The sequence below is a fragment of the Elephas maximus genome, chromosome 10, assembly GCF_024166365.1.
Source record: "Elephas maximus indicus isolate mEleMax1 chromosome 10, mEleMax1 primary haplotype, whole genome shotgun sequence".
In the NCBI taxonomy this organism is placed as follows: Eukaryota; Metazoa; Chordata; class Mammalia; order Proboscidea; family Elephantidae; genus Elephas; species Elephas maximus.
In genome coordinates this window covers 77,292,541-77,309,948 of record NC_064828.1, presented here as the reverse complement: position 1 = coordinate 77,309,948, position 17,408 = coordinate 77,292,541, and the positions used below count along the sequence as shown (strand labels likewise).

Genomic DNA, 17,408 nt, shown 5'->3' with positions numbered 1-17,408 from the left:
ATGGAATACTACGCATCGATAAAGAACAGTGAGGAATCTGTGAAACATTTCATAACACGGAGGAACCTGGAAGGCATTATGCTGAGCGAAATTAGTCAGAGGCAAAAGGACAAATATTGTATAAGACCACTATTATAAGATCTTGAGAAATAGTATAATCGGAGAAGAACACATACCATACTTTTGTGGTTACGAGGGGGGGAGGGAGGGAGGGAGGGTGGGAGAGGGTTTTTTACTGATTAATTAGTAGATAAGAACTGCTTTAGGTGAACGGAAGGACAACACTCAATACAGGGAAGGTCAGCTCAATTGGACTGGACCAAAAGCAGTTTCCGGGATAAAATGAATGCTTCAAAGGTCAGCAGAGCAAGGGCAGGGGTTTGGGGACCATGGTTTAAGGGGACTTCTAAGTCAATTGGCAAAATAATTCTATTATGAAAACACTCTGCATCCCACTTCGAGATGTGGCGTCTGGGGTCTTAAATGCTAACAAGCGGCCATCTAAGATGCATCATTTGGTCTCAACCCACCTGGATCAAAGGAGAATGAAGAACACCAAGGTCACACAACAACTAAGAGCCCAAGAGACAGAAAGGGCCACATGAACCAGAGACCTACATCATCCTGAGACCAGAAGAACTAGTTGGTGCCCGGCCACAATCGATGACTGCCCTGACAGGGAGCACAGCAGAGGACCCCTGAGGGAGCAGGAGATCAGTGGGATGCAGACCCCAAATTCTCATAAAAAGACCAGACTTAATGGTCTGACTGAGACTAGAAGAATCCCGGCGGTCATGGTCCCCAAACCTTCTGTTGGCACAGGACAGGAACCATCCCCGAAGACAACTCATCAGACATGAAAGGGACTAGACAGTGGGTAGGAGAGAGATGCTGATGAAGAGTGAGCTACTTGTATCAGGTGGACACTTGAGACTGTGTTGGCATCTCTTGTCTGGAGCGGGGATGGGAGGATAGAGAGAGTTGGAAGCTGGCAAAATTGTCACGAAAGGAGAGACTGGAAGGGCTGACTCATTAGGGGGACAGCAAGTGGGAGTACGGAGTAAGGTGTATATAAACGTATATGTGACAGTCTGACTTGATTTGTAAACGTTCACTTGAAGCTCAATAAAAGTTAATAAAAAAAAACAATAGAATAAGTGGTTAAGTTGTGGTGATCATAAATACACTAACTGGACACACTGCAAAAAAACTTCCAGTGTTATGCAAATGATGCTTGTAGCTTTGGATAAAATATTCAGTGACAGTATCTTACACATATTTAAAGGAGATGAATCAAAGAACTTTAAATGTGATCGGGAAAACCATACTGGCTGGCTCAAAAATGGCTCCGGCAATGACAAAAATACTGAGTTCAGAGATGCATGTGAAGAGTTTAAAGAAAAATGTTCTATGAATAAGGAGACAAAGAAAAAAATAGTATTTCTAAATTTGTATTATTTTATAAAGTATGTGATTTTAAACAGGTATACGTACTTAAATTTAAAACAAATTTTCTAAGTAGGCATTTGACCAATTCACCTAAAATACCTGTTACAGATTGAATTGTGTCCCCTAAAAAGATATGTTGAAGTTGTAGCCCCTCGGTACCTGAGAATGTGACCTTGTTTAGAAACAGATCTTTGAAGCTGTCTTCAGTTAACATGAGGTCAGACTGGAATAGGGTGGATCCTAATCCAACGAGTGGCACCTTGTACGAGAGGAAAAGAGACACGGAAGACACAGAGGAGAAAGCCACGTGAAGACAAAGGCAGAGACTGGGGGTGATACATTTGCAAGCCGAGGAACATTAGGGACTGTCAGGAACCACCAGAAGCTAAAAAGAGGCAAGGAAGAAACTTCCCCTAGAGTCTTCAGAAAGAGCATGACTCTGCCGACACTTTGATTTCAGACTTCTAGCCTCCGGAACTCTAAGACAATAAATCAATGTCCTTGCTGTAAGCCACCCAGTTTGTGGTACTTTGTTACAGTATCCCGACTTCTGAACTTTTTAACAGGGAAAATGGGAGACTATACTTGGAAATGTCTTATAATTGGGTACATACAGTATATGCTTAAATTCTAATAAGTAATAAAATTGAGGGGAAAAAAACGCATTCATATAGCTAGGCTATTGACCATTCTATCAAGCAGAGCTCTGGCCCCTTCTATCAGAAGCTTTAAAAAAAAAAAAAAAAAACCAGTAATTTTAATCATGTTTAGTGACTTGTTCCACCTCAATTTAATAATCTTTCAGAGATTATAACTTGAAACCTCTCAACAGCAGGATTCCGATATTCTTCCCTGGATCTTTCAGGATCTGCCCCAGCTCAGCACCCATCACTGGTAGCCAGCTACTCAGTCAGGCTCTAAAGGCCCTATCTGGCCCCACTCATCTAGCTGACCTAATTTCTTACCACACACCAATGCACACGCTCCTTGCTGGTAAGCCTTCTCCTCACTATTCCCAGCCAAGCCTGAGCTTTCCTCATAATGGTCCTTCCCACTGGAATGGCTACACCGAACTCCATCTTTACAGTCCCGCTGGAGTCCCACACTTTCCATGAAGTCATCCTGACTACATCAGCCCACACAAACGGCTCTTCCACTCCCTGAAACCCTAGTGCAAGGCAGTCATCACGTAGCGCCCAATTACATGCTGTTGTAAATGATTCTGTGATGGCTTTAGGCATATTCTTTTTTTTTTTTAGAAAAAGGATTTTGAGAGCAGGGACCAAGACAGATAATTCGTCTATATTCTGCCTCAGAGTTGACTATCACTTGATTAAATGCTGTCTAATGACATCCTGTCATTTCCAACAGAGGATGCTTTTGCCCCTGTAGACTATTCCAAAGGGCAAACTAAAAGGAAAACGGGGGTAGTATTTTCTATAACCAATTGTTTTTGGCAAGGCTGCTACCTCCTGAGACTGTACGGAATTAACCCAGTGGCCTGAATCACAGAGCATTTGCGGTGGGTTGATTCCAGATGGCACATGAAGGATGGGAGCCACTGACAGTACAAACAATACCACATTATCTTGCTTTCTAGAGTCACAATAAGGCCCAAATACAACAGCAAAACAGCCTGCCAAGGTAGAGATCTTCAAAAAATACCCAGAACCTAACTACTTCTCCTTACCTTCACTACCATCACTCTGACTTTAGCCACCATTAACCTTTACCTGGAGTGCTGCAATAGCTTCCTAACTGGTTTCCCTGCATCCACCTCACCCCCCGCCCCCCCCACCCACAATCCATTCTCAACAGTAACCTAAATGAGCCAATTAATATGCTGGCAGAATTAAAAAAAAAAAAAAATGCTAGCAGATTGTGTCACTCCACTTCTCATAACCCTCCAATCATACATCACTCTGGTTCCTGGCAGGAAACAGATGGCACATTCGAATTAGGAAATTTGAGGAGAGTTTATAAAGGAACTATTTGCAAAGGTGTGGGCAAGGTGTAGGGAAACCAAGAGGGACAGTACAGTACTCTGGGGCTGGTAATACAGGGGTACTTGATCCCCTCCTAGCCCTGAAGGTGTGAAGAGGAGTAGCGAGGGAGACAGAGAGCTCTGTGGAGAAGGCCCCGACAGGTGATGTGACCTAAAGTCTAGGGAGACTGCCAGCCACACAGCCCCACAAAGAGGGAGTCAATACACCTCTCTCATAGCCCATCAATACCCCATGATGGCCAGATACAAGCAGAGGCCCAAGGCAACGCAGCCTGTTGATTCAAGTCCACCTCCTCAGGCACAGAACAGGGCAGAGACAGGAAAGGGTGAATCTGGGCAGGTAAATGGAAGTTGTCCATCCAAATAGCTTCCCATCTCAATCAAGGAATTCCAAAGTACTTGCAATGGCCTCTAAAACCCTACATGATCTGCCCTCAACTCCTGTTCTCCTGCTTGCTGACCTCTACTCATAGGGGCTCTCTACTCACCAGGTATACTCCTGCCTCAGGCCCTTTGTACTTGCTGCTTTCTCGCCCAGGATGCTCTTCCCCCAGATACATGCACGGCTTGCTCCCTCACTTACTTCAGGTCTCAGCTTAAATGTTACATCAGAGGTTTCCCCTTACCACCTGTCTTGCCTATCTAGTACTGCTATAAGAGAAATGCCACAAGTGGACGGCTTCAGCAAACAGAAGTTTATTCTCTCAGTCTAGTAAACTAGAAGTCCAAATTCATGGCGTCAGCTCCAGGGGAAGGTTTTCTCTCTCTTTTGGCTCCAGAGGAAGGTTCCTGTCATCAATCTTCCTCTGGACCAGGAGCCTCTCCACGCGGGGACCCCAGGTCCAAAGGACACGCTCTTCTTCTGGCACTACTTTCTTGGTGGTATGAGGTCCTCCTGTCTTTCTGCTCACTTCTCTCGTTTATATCTCAAAAGAGACTGGCTTAAGACACAATCTAATCTTGTAGATTGAGTCTATATAATTGCCACTAATCCCATCTCATCGACATCATAGAAATAGGATTTACAGGACACAGGAAAATCAGCAGATGACAAAATGGTAGATAATCACACAATACTGGGAATCAAAACCCAGCCAAGTTGACAGATATTTCTGGGGGACACAATTCAATCCATGATACCACCTTACACCAGCCGCCCCCCCCCCCCCCGCCCCACCACACACACACATACCCACAGCCATTTCTGGCACCTTCTATTCCTTAATTCTGGCTTTATTTTTCTCTACAGCACTTCTCACAAACTATATACATGTATATACATATTCTTCTTTTTAACTGACTCCCTGGTCTAGAGCAAGTTTCGTAAAGGCATCAACTTGGCCTCTTTCGTTCACTGCCTTATCCCCAGTGCCTAGAATAGTGCCTGGCCCATAGAAAGCACTCAGGTATTTGTTGAATGAATGAAAATGAACGAATGGAACAGAAGGACCCATAGCTAAGGGCTCTTTCTACACTGTTTAAAGTTTAACTCTTATTATCCAATTATTTTTTAATACATAAATAAATGAGGCCTCCTGATAACCAGATAGGAAGCAGGTGACAAGCACCTGCTTTTATTGGCAAAGGCACAAAATTGGGCTCTGTCAATAAAGCCCTGTGAATAAATGGAAGCTTCAGTCAGAACCAAAAGATTAACAGTAGAATCCTCTGTCAACAACTCCTCCTAGCGAGGTTTGTTTCTTTTGTGACTATACCATTATTAACCTACCAACCTGGTACTTCCGTAAGCCTCAGTTTCCTCATCTATAAAACGTATAAGGATTGAATGACACAATGTGTGGACAACATGTAGAACAGTGCTGGCACCCAACAAATGGTCATTATAGTGATTGGTAAAACATTGAGGCAGCCATGAAAATGACAGCACATTATCTTCCTACTATCTGGAACTGTTTATCCTACACTTTTAAAATATGAGCTGGAATAATGACATGGAAAAGAAATGTAAGATGCTCTACCATCTACCATACAGCTGGGCTGAGATCTGAGAGACATCCTATAATACCAATGTTCCATTTCAGAACTTAGCTTCCAGTTCTGGCCCTGTCCTTGACCCACTCTTTTGCAGACGAGAACCTTGATGCATCCATTTTTTCGTATCATTTATTATGCCTAGTTACTTAGTACACAAGCACTGGTGTTTCCTGGTAGGCATTATGCAGGGGCACTCTGAAAAGGGCAGTAGGAAGAAGAGAAACAGCCAGATCAGAAAAGCTCCTAATAATATTCCTGTTTTCAACTGACTCTCTAACCATGGAAGTTTCTGTTCTGATCTTTAAATTAACAAACCAACTTCTGATTCCCTTTTTTCCATTGGCATCCTATCCACATTATTATCTGCTGGGTCTGCGAAGAAGAGGAAGACCCTCAACGGGATGGACTGACACAGTGGCTGCAACAATGGGCTCAAACAGAGCAACAATTGTGAGGATGGTACAGGACTAGGCAGTGTTTCCTTCTCATGTACATAGGGTTGCTATAAGTCGGAACCGACTCAATGGCACATAACAACAACAAATTCACTTAACCATATAAAAGATGACCCCATAGTCTAAGATCAGAAAAAAAGAAAAAGATTTGGCCTTGATGAGTTCAACAATATTACTGCAAATATCCCGAAGGTGTTTTATTGATAGGAGATTTCTTTGCAGCCTTCTGCAAGGCTTCTGTAGAAGGAAGCAGTAGTGGGTTAACAAAGCTGAGGAGCTAGATTTCTACCCTAAAATTCATGAAGCATCAACGTCCAGGTAAAATATTTTCTCTGCCTATTGTGTATATAACTGTTTTCAAGCCTTTGTTTTTGTTATTAATTTATAATTAACTTACAGTCATAAATATACAACATAATAATTATTGCTATTAATTCTGCTTAAATGGAGGGTTTCAACTTCAGGTAGAAAAGACAAATTCAGTCCCTCCAAGGCTAAGGCTGGGGACTGATGTTACTGAGATCTTATTTTAGCAAGGAGACTGATGCTGTCTTGTTAGTGCTAAAAGGTATCATTCTGACCACTTCTGGTGACAGAAGGGTAAACATCTTTACAATAACTAACTTGGGAGCAATTTCAACTGGAGAATGAGAAGAAAAACAAAACTATGGTTTACTGCTCATCTCCCAAACACTTTTCAAAATGGTAAGTTCGGTCCTACTTCTAGACCTTAGAGAATGACAAGTAGTACAAAATTCATAGTTTTATTATGGCATAATATTGTTTTCCAGTCTTCCTCAACTAGACTGTGCGCTGCTCCTAGTCAAGGGCTGTTTTTATTTATCTTTGTATTTCCAGCGTTTAACATTGTGTCCAACACACACACTGGTGCTCAAATTCAAACGACTCAGTGACTTCCAAAATGCTCACCCACGAGGCAGGCCTCAAACCTGGCTCTGTAGGTCAGATACTAAGCAGATTATGGAATAGCATGATCACGGTGTGGCCGTTCCTTTCCCCTCGGAGGTCCTGAAACTGCAAACAGGTTGGGGAACGAGAGCCGTCCACTGCCCCGGCAGCAGGGAATGGGCTGTCGGAACCGCCCGCGCTGCTTCAGTCCTCCAGGCACAGAACACGTTTCTCTCCTCTCCCTAAGGCAGAGAGGGCCCGAGATTGTCCTCTCCACCAAGCGCACCCTTGGCAAAGACCCCTTCCCAACCTAGCCCCCTAAATACTCCACTCCGAAGCCCCAGCCTGGGCACCCAGAGCCTCCCAGTGGGGAGGCGCCGCGGTGCACTGTGGGAGTCGTAGTTCGCCTGGAGTTCCGTACCCGGGCGACCCCGCGGACCGCACTCCCGCTCCCAAAAGCCCCCGCGCGGGCTACTCGCCCGCTCCTGCCACCTCACCTGTTCTATGGAAGTGACTGTTTCCAACGAGTCGTCCTGCAACCGCTCCCTCGCGTGCTCCGGCCTCAGACTGTACAGCGGCTCTGACCAGACTGGGGAGGATGATGGAGGGCAATAGTAGGTGAAGGAACTCGAAGAAGCCATAATCAGGAGTGCAGCCGGCGATGTACAAGACTCAGCTTCGTCAAGCAACAACGCGCATTGAAACTCGAGCGGGCTAAGGCGCTACGGAGAGCGGGTAGAGTCAAAAAGATTTTGAATGCGAACTTCACTCCTCCCACCTACAAATCTTCAGGGAATGAGTTACTTGGATGCTGCCGCCCCCCATTGGGCAGAGGAGCTTCTGCAAGAGACTACTGTCCGGAGCCCAGGAAGGAAGGATGTGTACGCTGAATTTCATGATAGAGACGTGGCGTAGGATGCCTCGGTTCGTTATGCAGTTTCTTTTTAAAGCTTATTATCAACAGTATGCTGGGTTCTTTCTTAATCGTAATGGCAAGAGTTTGCAATTTCGAGTGCCCAAGAACCCAATGAGCGTAACATTAACAGCCTTTCTGACAGCTCCCCAGTTGCCTCAGTAAACGCTATTACTAGTGCACCTTTGGGAACTTGGCAGCCGCCTGAGAAGAGCCATCAGCTTCTCAACAAAGGTGCAGAATTGCCATCCCAAGACTCAGTGATTGTTATGGATTGAATTATGTCCCCGAAAAGTTGTAAATCCTAACCTCCATGCCTCTGGTTATAATCCCATTTGGGAAAGGTCGTCTTTGCTGTGTTAATGAGGCAGGATTAGGGTAGGGTGTATTTTGAGTTTGTCCCTTTTGAGATATAAAAGAGATCAAACAAGCCAGTAGAGCAAAGATGGGTGAAGAGAGATGCCATGCCACATGAAGATCACCGAGGAGCCAAGGAATGGAAGCTGAGGAGATAAGGGCCTTTCCCCCAAGAGCCTACAGAGAAAGAAAGCTTTCCGCTAGAGCCAGTACCCTGAATTCAAACTTCTAGCCTCCTAAACTGTGAGAAAATAAACTTCTGTTTGTAAAAGCCACTACTTGTGGTATTTCTGTTATAAAAACCCACTGCCGTTGAGTCGATTCCTGTTATAGCAGTTCTGAGTAACTAAGAGTGGTTGAGGGATGGGACAATGTAATTTTCTTCTATTCACTTAGTGGTTACAGTGCAGCAGAGAAAGAAAACACCTGTTGCCATTCACTTGATTCTGACTCATAGGACAGGGTAGAAGTGCCCCGTGGGATTTCCAAAGGAGCAGCTGGTGGATTCAAACTGCCAGTCTTTTGGTTAGCAGCTGTAGCTTGCCATAGCTCTTAGCCACTGCACCACCCGTACAGTGCAGTAGAAGGAACTAAAATGCAATAGAAGGAACAAGTATAAGTGAAACAGCCATGAAAATTTTTTTTTCTCATGGAAATATTCATTCATTTATTCAGCAAGTATTTATGGAGCACATACTACAAGCCAAGTACTGTGCTGTTGTTGTTAGGTGCTATGGAGCCGACTTCAAATCATAGCGACCCCGTGTGACAGAGTAGAGCTACCCCATAAGGTTTTCTAGGCTGTACTCTTTACGGAAGCAGATCGACAGCTCTCTCTACCGCAGAGCCGCTGGGCAGGGTTCAAACTGCCGACCTTTCAGTTAGCAGCTGAGCACTTAACTGTTGCACCACCAGGTGCTAAGCTGTAGAAATACAAAAGTGAATAAAACAAAAAAGCCCCTGCCCTCGGGGAGCTTACAGCCTGTTGAAATAGACAGAATTAAATGATTGAGCACAGTAAATACATGACTTGTGATAAATGCAAAGAAGGAAAATAACAGGGTCTGTGAGAGAGACTTGGAACCCTGATGGCTCAGTGGTTAAGACCTATGGCTGCTAACCAAAAGGTCAGCAGCTTGAATTCACCAGCAGCTCCTTGGAAACCCTTATGGGGCAGTTCTACTCTGCCCTATGGGGTCGCTATGAGTCGGAATTGACAGCCACAGGTCTTTTGTTTGTTCTGTTTTTGGTTATAGGGTGACTGACCTTACTCAGTAAGAATTTCCTTTATTCTGAATACCTACAGATTAAATATCATAATTAATACAAACATAAATGCATGTCTTTGTGGTATATTGTCTCAAACTAGTCATTCCTTCCTCCTGAGCTCTTACCCATGTTGTTCACCTGGATGGCTCCTCTCCCCTTAGTCTCTCTCGTACCAAAACCAAATCGACTTGATGGCAACGAATTTGGGGTTTTTTTTGTTTTGTATTAGGGAAGAGCTCAGGAGGAAGGAATGGCTAGTTTGAGACAATATACCACAAAGACATGCATTTATGTTTGTACTAATTATGATATTTAATCTGTAGGTATTCAGAATAAAGGAAATTCTTACTGAGTAAGGTCAGTCACCCTATAACCAAAAACAAAAAACCTGTGGCTGTCGAGTTGATTCTGACTCATGGCAACTCTATAGGACACAGTAGAACTGCCCCCGTAGGATTTCCAAGGAGCAGCTAGTGGATTCGAACTGTGGACCTTTCGGTTAGCAACCAAGCTCTTTTTTTTTTTTTAATCTTTATTGTGCTTTAAGTGAAAGTTTACGAATCAAGTCAGTCTCACACAAAAACCCATATACACCTTGCTACACACTCCCAGCTACTCTCCCCCTAATGAGACAGCCCGTTCTCTCCCTCCACTCGCTCTTTTCGTGTCCATTTCACCAGCTTCTAACCCCCTCCACCCTCTCATCTCTCCTCTAGGCAGGAGATGCCAACATAGTCTCAAGTGTCCACCTGATCCAAGAAGCTCACTCCTCACCAGCATCTCTCTCCAACCCATTGTCCAGTCCAATCCCTGTCTGAAGAGTTGGCTTTGGGAATGGTTCCTATCCTGGGCCAACAGAAGGTCTGGGAGCCGTGACCACCAGGGTCCTTCCAGCCTCAGTCAGACTGTTAAGTCTGGTCTTTTTATGAGAATTTGGGGTCTGCATCCCACTGCTCTCCTGCTCCCTCAGGGGTTCTCTGTTGTGTTCCCTGTCAGGGCAGTCATTGGTTGTAGCCGGGCACCATCTAGTTCTTCTGGTCTGCGGATGATGTAGTCTCTGGTTCATGTGGCCCTTTCTGTCTCTTGGGCTCGTAATTACCTTGTGTCCTTGGTGTTCTTCATTCTCCTTTAATCCAGGTGGGTTGAGACCAATTGATGCATCTTAGATGGCTGCTTGCTAGCATTTAAGACCCCAGACGCCACTTTTCAAAGTGGGATGCAGAGCATTTTCTTAATAGATTTTATTATGCCAATTGACTTAGATGTCGCCTGAAACCATGGTCCCCAGACCCCTGCCCCTGCTACGCTGGCCTTCGAAGCATTCAGCTTATTCAGGAAACTTCTTTGCTTTTGGTTTAGTCCCATTGTGCTGACCTCCCCTGTATTGTGTGCTGTCTTTCCCTTCACCTAAAGTAGTTCTTATCTACTATCTAATTAGTGAATACGCCTCTCCCACCCTCCCTCCCTCCCCCCTCTCGTAACCATCAAAGAATATTTTCTTCTCTTTTTAAACTATTTCTCGAGTTCTTATAATAGTGGTCTTATACAATATTTGTCCTTTTGCAACTGACTAATTTCACTCAGCATAATGCCTTCCAGATCCCTCCATGTTATGAAATGTTTCACAAATTCATCACTGTTCTTTATCGATGTGTAGTATTCCATTGTGTGAATATACCGTAATTTATTTATCCATTCATCCTTTGATGGGCACCTTGGTTGCTTCCATGTTTTTGCTATTGTAAACAGTGCTGCAATAAACATGGGTGTGCATATATCTGTTCGTGTAAAGGCTCTTATTTCTCTAGGATATATTCCAAGGAGTGGGATTGCTGGATCATATGGTAGTTCTATTTCTAGCTTTTTAAGGAAGCGCCAAATCGATTTCCGCAGTGGTTGTACCATTTGATATTCCCACCAGCAGTGTATAAGAGTTCCAATCTCTCCACAGCCTCTCCAACATTTATTATTTTGTGTTTTTTGGATTAATGCCAGCCTTGTTGGAGTGAGATGAAATCTTGTTGTAGTTTTGATCTGCATTCCTCTAACGGCTAATGATCATGAACATTTCCTCATATATCTGTTAGCTACATGAATGTCTTCTTAAGTAAAGTGTCTATTCATACCTTTTGCCCATTTTTTAATTGGGTTATCTGTCTTTTTGTGGTTGAGTTTTTACAGTATCATGTAGATTTTAGAGATCAGGCGCTGATCAGAAATGTTATAGCTAAAAAGTTTTTCCCAGTCCATAGGTAGTCTTTTTACTCTTTTGGTGAAGTCTTAGGATGAGCATAGGTGCTTGATTTTTAGGAGCTCCCAGTTATCTAGTTTTTCTTCTACATTCTTTATAATGTTTTGTATACTGTTTATGCCATGTATTAGGGCTCCTAACATTGTCCCTATTTTTTCTTCCATGATCTTTATCGTTTTAAATTTTATATTTAGGTCTTTGATCCATTTTGAGTTAGTTTTTGTGCACGGAGTGAGATATGGGTCTTGTTTCATTTTTTTTGCAGATGGATATACAGTTATGGCAGCATTGTTTGTTAAAAAGACTATCTTTTCCCCGTTTAACTGTTTTGGAGACTTTGTCAAATATAACCTGCTCATATGTGGATGGATTTAGGTCTGGATTCTCAATTCTGTTCCACTGGTCTATGTATCTGTGGTTGTACCAGTACCAGGCTGTTTTGACTAGTGTGGCGGTATAATAGGTTCTAAAATCAGGTAAAGTAAGGCCTCCCACTTTGTTCTTCTTTTTCAGTAATGGCTTATTTATCCGGGGCCTCTTTCCCTTCCATATAAAGTTGGTGATTTGTTTCTCCATCTCATTAAAGAACGTCCTTGGGATTTGGATCGGAATTGCGTTAAATGTATAGATCACTTTTGGTAGAATAAAAAAAAACAGTGCCATCGAGTTGATTCCGACTCATAGTGACCCTATAGGACAGAGTAGAACTGCCCCATAGAGTTTCCAAGGAGCGCCTGGCAGATTCAAACTGCTGACCCTTTAGTTAGCAGCCGTACCACTTAACTGCTACGCCACCAAGGTTTCCTTTGGTAGAATAGACATTTTTATAATGTTAATTCTTCCTATCCACGAGCAAAGTTTGTTCTTCCACTTATGTAAGTCTCTTTTGGTTTCTTGCAGAAGTGTACTGTAGTTTTCTTTGTATAAATCTTTTACATCGCTGGTAAGATTTATTCCTAAGTATTTTATCTTCTTGGGGGTTACTGTAAATGGCATTGATTTGGTGATTTCCTCTTCGATGTTCTTTTTGTTGGTGTAGAGGAATACAACTGATTTTTGTATGTTTATCTTATATCCCGATACTCTGCTGAACTCTTCTATTGGTTTCAGTAGTTTTCTGGAGGATTCCTTAGGGTTTTTTGTGTATAAGATCATGTCATCTGCAAATAGAGATACTTTTACTTCTTCCTTGCCAATCTGGATGCCCTTTATTTCTTTATCTAGCCTAATTGCTCTGGCTAGGGCTTCCAGCACAATGTTGAATAAGAGTGGTGATCCTTGTCTGGTTCCCGATCTCAATGGGAATGTTTTCAGGCTCTCTCCATTTAGGGTGATGTTGGCTGTTGGCTTTATATAAAAAAAAAAAAAAAATTTTTTTTTTTTTTTTTTTTTTTTAAATGCCCTTTATTATGTTGAGAAATTTTCCTTCTATTTCTATTTTGCTGAGAGCTTTTCTCATGAATAAGTGTTGAACTTTGTGAAATGCCTTTTCTGCATCAATTGATAAAATCATGTGATTCTTGTCTTTTGTTTTATTTACGTGGTGGATTACATTAGTTGTTTTTGTAATGTTGAACCATCCCTGCATACCTGGTATGAATCCCACGTGGTCATGGTGAATTTTTTTTTTTGATATGTTGTTGAATTCTATTGGCTAGAATTTTGTTGAGGATTTTTGCATCTACATTCATGAGGGATATAGGTCTATAATTTTCTTGTGGTGTCTTTACCTGGTTTTGTTATCAGGGATATGGTGGCTTCATAGAATAAGTTTGGTAGTATTCCATCCTTTTCTATGCTCTGAAATACCTTTAGTAGTAGTGGTGTTAACTCTTCTCTGAAAGTTTGATAGAACTCTGCAGTGAAGCTGTCCAGATCAGTGCTTTTTTTTTTGTTGGGAGTTTTTTGATTACCTTTTCAATCTCTTCTTTTGTTATGGGTCTATTTAGTTGTTCTACGTTTGTGTTAGTTTAGTTAGGTAGTGTGTTTCTAGGAATTCATCCATTTCTTCTAGGTTTTCAAATTTGTTTGAGTATAGTTTTTCATAGTAATCTGATATGATTCTTTTAGTTTCAGTTGAATCTGTTGTAATATTGCCCCTCTCATTTCTTATTCAGGTTATTTGCTTCCTCTCCTGTTTTTCGTTTGTCAGTTTGGCCAGTGGTTTATCGATTTCGTTGATTTTTTTTCAAAAAACCAGCTTTTGGTCTTGTTAATTCTTTCAATTGTTTTTCTGTTTTCTATTTCATTTATTTCAGCTCTAATTTTTATTATTTGTTTTCTTCTAGTGCCTGTGGGTCTCTTCTGTTGCTCTCTTTCTATTTGTTCAAGTTGTAGGGATAATTATTTGATTTTGGCCCTTTCTTCTTTTTGAATGTGTGCATTTATTGGTATAAATTGGCCTCTGAGCACTGCTTTTGCTGTGTTCCAAAGGTTCTGATAGGAAGTGTTTTCATTCCCATTGGATTCTATGAATTTCTTTATTCCACCCTTAATGTCTTCTATAATACAGTCTTTTTTGAGCAGGGTATTGTTCGGTTTCCAAGTGTTTGATTTGTTTTCCTGTTATTGATTTCCACTTTTATGGCCTTATGGTCAGAGAAGATGCTTTGTAATATTTCAATGTTTTGGATTCTGCTAAGACTTGCTTTATGACCCAATATGTGGTCTATTCTAGGGAATGTTCCATGTGCACTAGAAAAGAAAGTATACTTGGTTGCTGTTGGGTGGAGTGTTCTGTATATGTCTACAAGGTCAAGTTGGTTGATGGTGGCATTTAGATCTTCCATGTCTTTATTGAGCTTCTTTCTGGATGTCCTGCCCTTCACCGAAAGTGGTGTGTTGAAGTCTCCTACTATTATTGTGGAGCTGTCTATCTCACTTTTCAATGCTGATAGAGTTTGTTTTATGTATCTTGCAGCCCTGTCATTGGGTGCATAAATATTTAATATGGTTATATCTTCTTGGTGTATTGTCCCTTTAATCATTATATAGTGTCCTTCCTTATCCTTCATGATGGATTTAACTTCAAAGTCTATTTTGTGAGAAATTAATATTGCCACTCCTGCTCTTTTTTGATTGTTGTTTGCTTGGTATATTTTTTTTCCATCCTTTGAGTTTTAGTTTGTTTTTGTCTCTAAGTCTAAGGTGTGTCTCTTGTAGGCAGCATATAGACGGATCCTGTTTTTTAATCCATTCTGCCACTCTCTGTCTCTTTATTGGTGCAGTTAGTCCATTTACATTCAGGGTAACTATGGATATAAAAAAAAAATGTAGGTATGAATTTAGTGCTATCATTTTGATGTCTTTTTTTGTGTGTTGTTGACAGTTTCTTTTTCCCACTTGATTTTATGTGCTGAGTAGATTTCCTTTATATATTGTCCTTTCCTAATATTTGTTGTTGTTAATTTTGTTTCTGCTGAGTCTGTATTTTTCCCTCGTATTTTATTTTGATGAGTAGGATAGTTTGTCTCCTTTGTGGTTACCTTATTATTTACCCCTGTTTTTCTAAATTTAAAACTAACTTTTATTTCTTTGTATCACCGTATCTTCCCCTCCATATGGAAGGTGTATGTTACATTTCTTAATCCCTCTTTATTATTTTAATGTTGTCTTCTTTTATATAGTAACAGTGCTGTTACCCTGTTTGGAGCTTTTTTTTTTTTTTATAATCTTGCTTTGTTTTTTTGGATTTCCCTGTCTGGGTTGACTTCTGGTTGCTCTGCCCAGTGTTCTAGTCTTGGGTTGATACCTGATATTATTGATTTTCTAACCAGAGAACTCCCTTTAGTATTTCTTGTAGTTTTGGTTTGGTTTTTACAAATTCCCTCAACTTGTGTTTATCTGGAAATGTCTTAATTTCACCTTCATATTTAAGAGACAGTTTTGATAGATATATGATTCTTGGCAGGCATTTTTTTTTCCTTCAATTTTTTAAAATATGTCATCCCATTGCTTTCTTGCCTGCATGGTTTCTGCCGAGTAGTCCGAGTTTATTCTTATTGGCTCTCCTTTTTAGGTGACTTTTTGTCTATCCCTCGCTGCTCTTAAAATTGTCTCTTTATCTTTGGTTTTGGCAAGTTTGATTATAATATGTCTTGGTGACTTTCTTTTAAGATCTACCTTATGTGGAGTTCAATGAGCATCTTGGATAGATATCTTCTCATCTTTCACAATATCAGGGAAGTTTTCTGCCAACAAATCTTCAAAAATTTTCTCTGTATTTTCTGTTATCCCTCCCTGTTCTGGTACTGCAATCACTCGTAGGTTATTTCTCTTGATAGAGTCCCACATGATTTTTATGGTTTCTTCATTTTTTTTAATTCTTTTATCTGATTTTTCTTCAAATATATTAGTGCCAAGTGATTTATCTTCAAGTTCAGAAATTCTAGCTTCTACTTGCTCAATTCTGCTCCTCTGACTTTCTACTGAGTTGTGTAATTCTGTAATTTTATTGTTAATCTTCTGAATTTCTGATTGCTGTCTGCCTATGTATTTTTCTAGCTTATTAAACTTTTCATTATTTTCCTGAATAATCTTTCTAATTTCTTCAGTTGCTTTATCTGTGTGTTCCTTGGCTTGTTCTACGTATTGCCTCATTTCCTTCCTGATATCTTGAAGAGTTCTGTATATTAAACTTCTGTATTCTGCATCTGGTAATTCCAGGAATGCACTTTTATCTAGAAGATCCCTGGGTTTTTTGTTTAGTGACCAAGCTCTTAACCACTGATGCCTCCATGAAAACAATTTTAAAATGGTGATTTTAGGAAAACCCTGCTACCTTTGGACAAACAAAACAAGAGAATCTCAGGGCCCACACTAAAAGGGTTACACCAAAATTAAAATTCAAAGAGGTAAAACTAGGGTGGGGATTGTGGGAAAAGATAATAGACTTTACAGACATACTTAGAGACAAGCTCTACTTCCTGCTCAGAGGATTTTACTCCTGATTTCGCTCAATTTCAGGTCACATGTCTAGGATCCAGGGAATAGTACTATATTTCATAACCCGCCTTTCCCTGTCTTCAGTCTCTGGTATCAAGTTGAAGCACTCAGAAAGATGCCAAGGATGAGGCCGGGATGGCAGAATGGCCTCAGGGCAGTGAACTCTGTCACCAAGTCCATCTTAAGGGTACTGTTGCAGAGTAAGACCTGTAGGCACCAGGATGTTACCAAATCTGAGAATAAGTAGACTGTGTGCGTTAGGATCAGGGATGTGGCTGCAGAAGGTGAAACTGTCTCAGTATTGTTCTTCCCTTTGCACTGGCTTCTGATTGTCTCTCAGTTCTCTTTTGGAAAAAAAAAAAAAATGTGTCTGATAAACTCAGGGTCGTATCTGAGGATTCAATCTTCCTTGAAAAGCATTGCTTTGTTCAAGAGCTAGAAATGTAGTATTTCAATCCCAAGGATTATACTATTGAAAGAGTAGCTGGAACACTTATGACATATTGTTACATCTGTTGCAAACACACTTAAAGCAACTGTGAATTTTTGTCTAGAAATAGAAATCAATTTCTGAAATGCAGTCTCCTCTGCAGTGGAATCCGAAAGATGTTACTAAGGGCATGACAAGAGTCTCCCGCATAACGGTGTCTGCTCACTCAGTAAATATTTATTGAGTACCCATTATGTGCTTGGCCCTGAGCTAAATCCTGAGGAGGCAGTGGTGAACAAGCTAAGCAGTCTCTGCCCTTATGGTTCTCATGATTTACCAGGAAAAACAGACATTAAACAATAATACAGAATTGACTGCTTCAATACAATTGGGAGAAATGGCATGAAAGATAAGCAGAGGGTATTGTTGAG

General features: G+C 41.3%; 1 protein-coding gene across 1 annotated transcript in view; it reads right to left on the bottom strand.

Annotated features, from left to right (window-relative positions):
- Positions 1–7,531, bottom strand: part of FNTB (farnesyltransferase, CAAX box, beta) — a 79,733-nt gene extending 72,202 nt beyond the window's left edge. Inside the window, exon 1 of the mRNA XM_049898230.1 lies at positions 7,311–7,531. Coding sequence (XP_049754187.1) covers positions 7,311–7,454 — 144 coding nt within the window. The 5' untranslated portion in view covers positions 7,455–7,531. The remainder of the gene's footprint in view (positions 1–7,310) is intronic.
- Between the last annotated feature and the right edge of the window lie 9,877 nt (positions 7,532–17,408).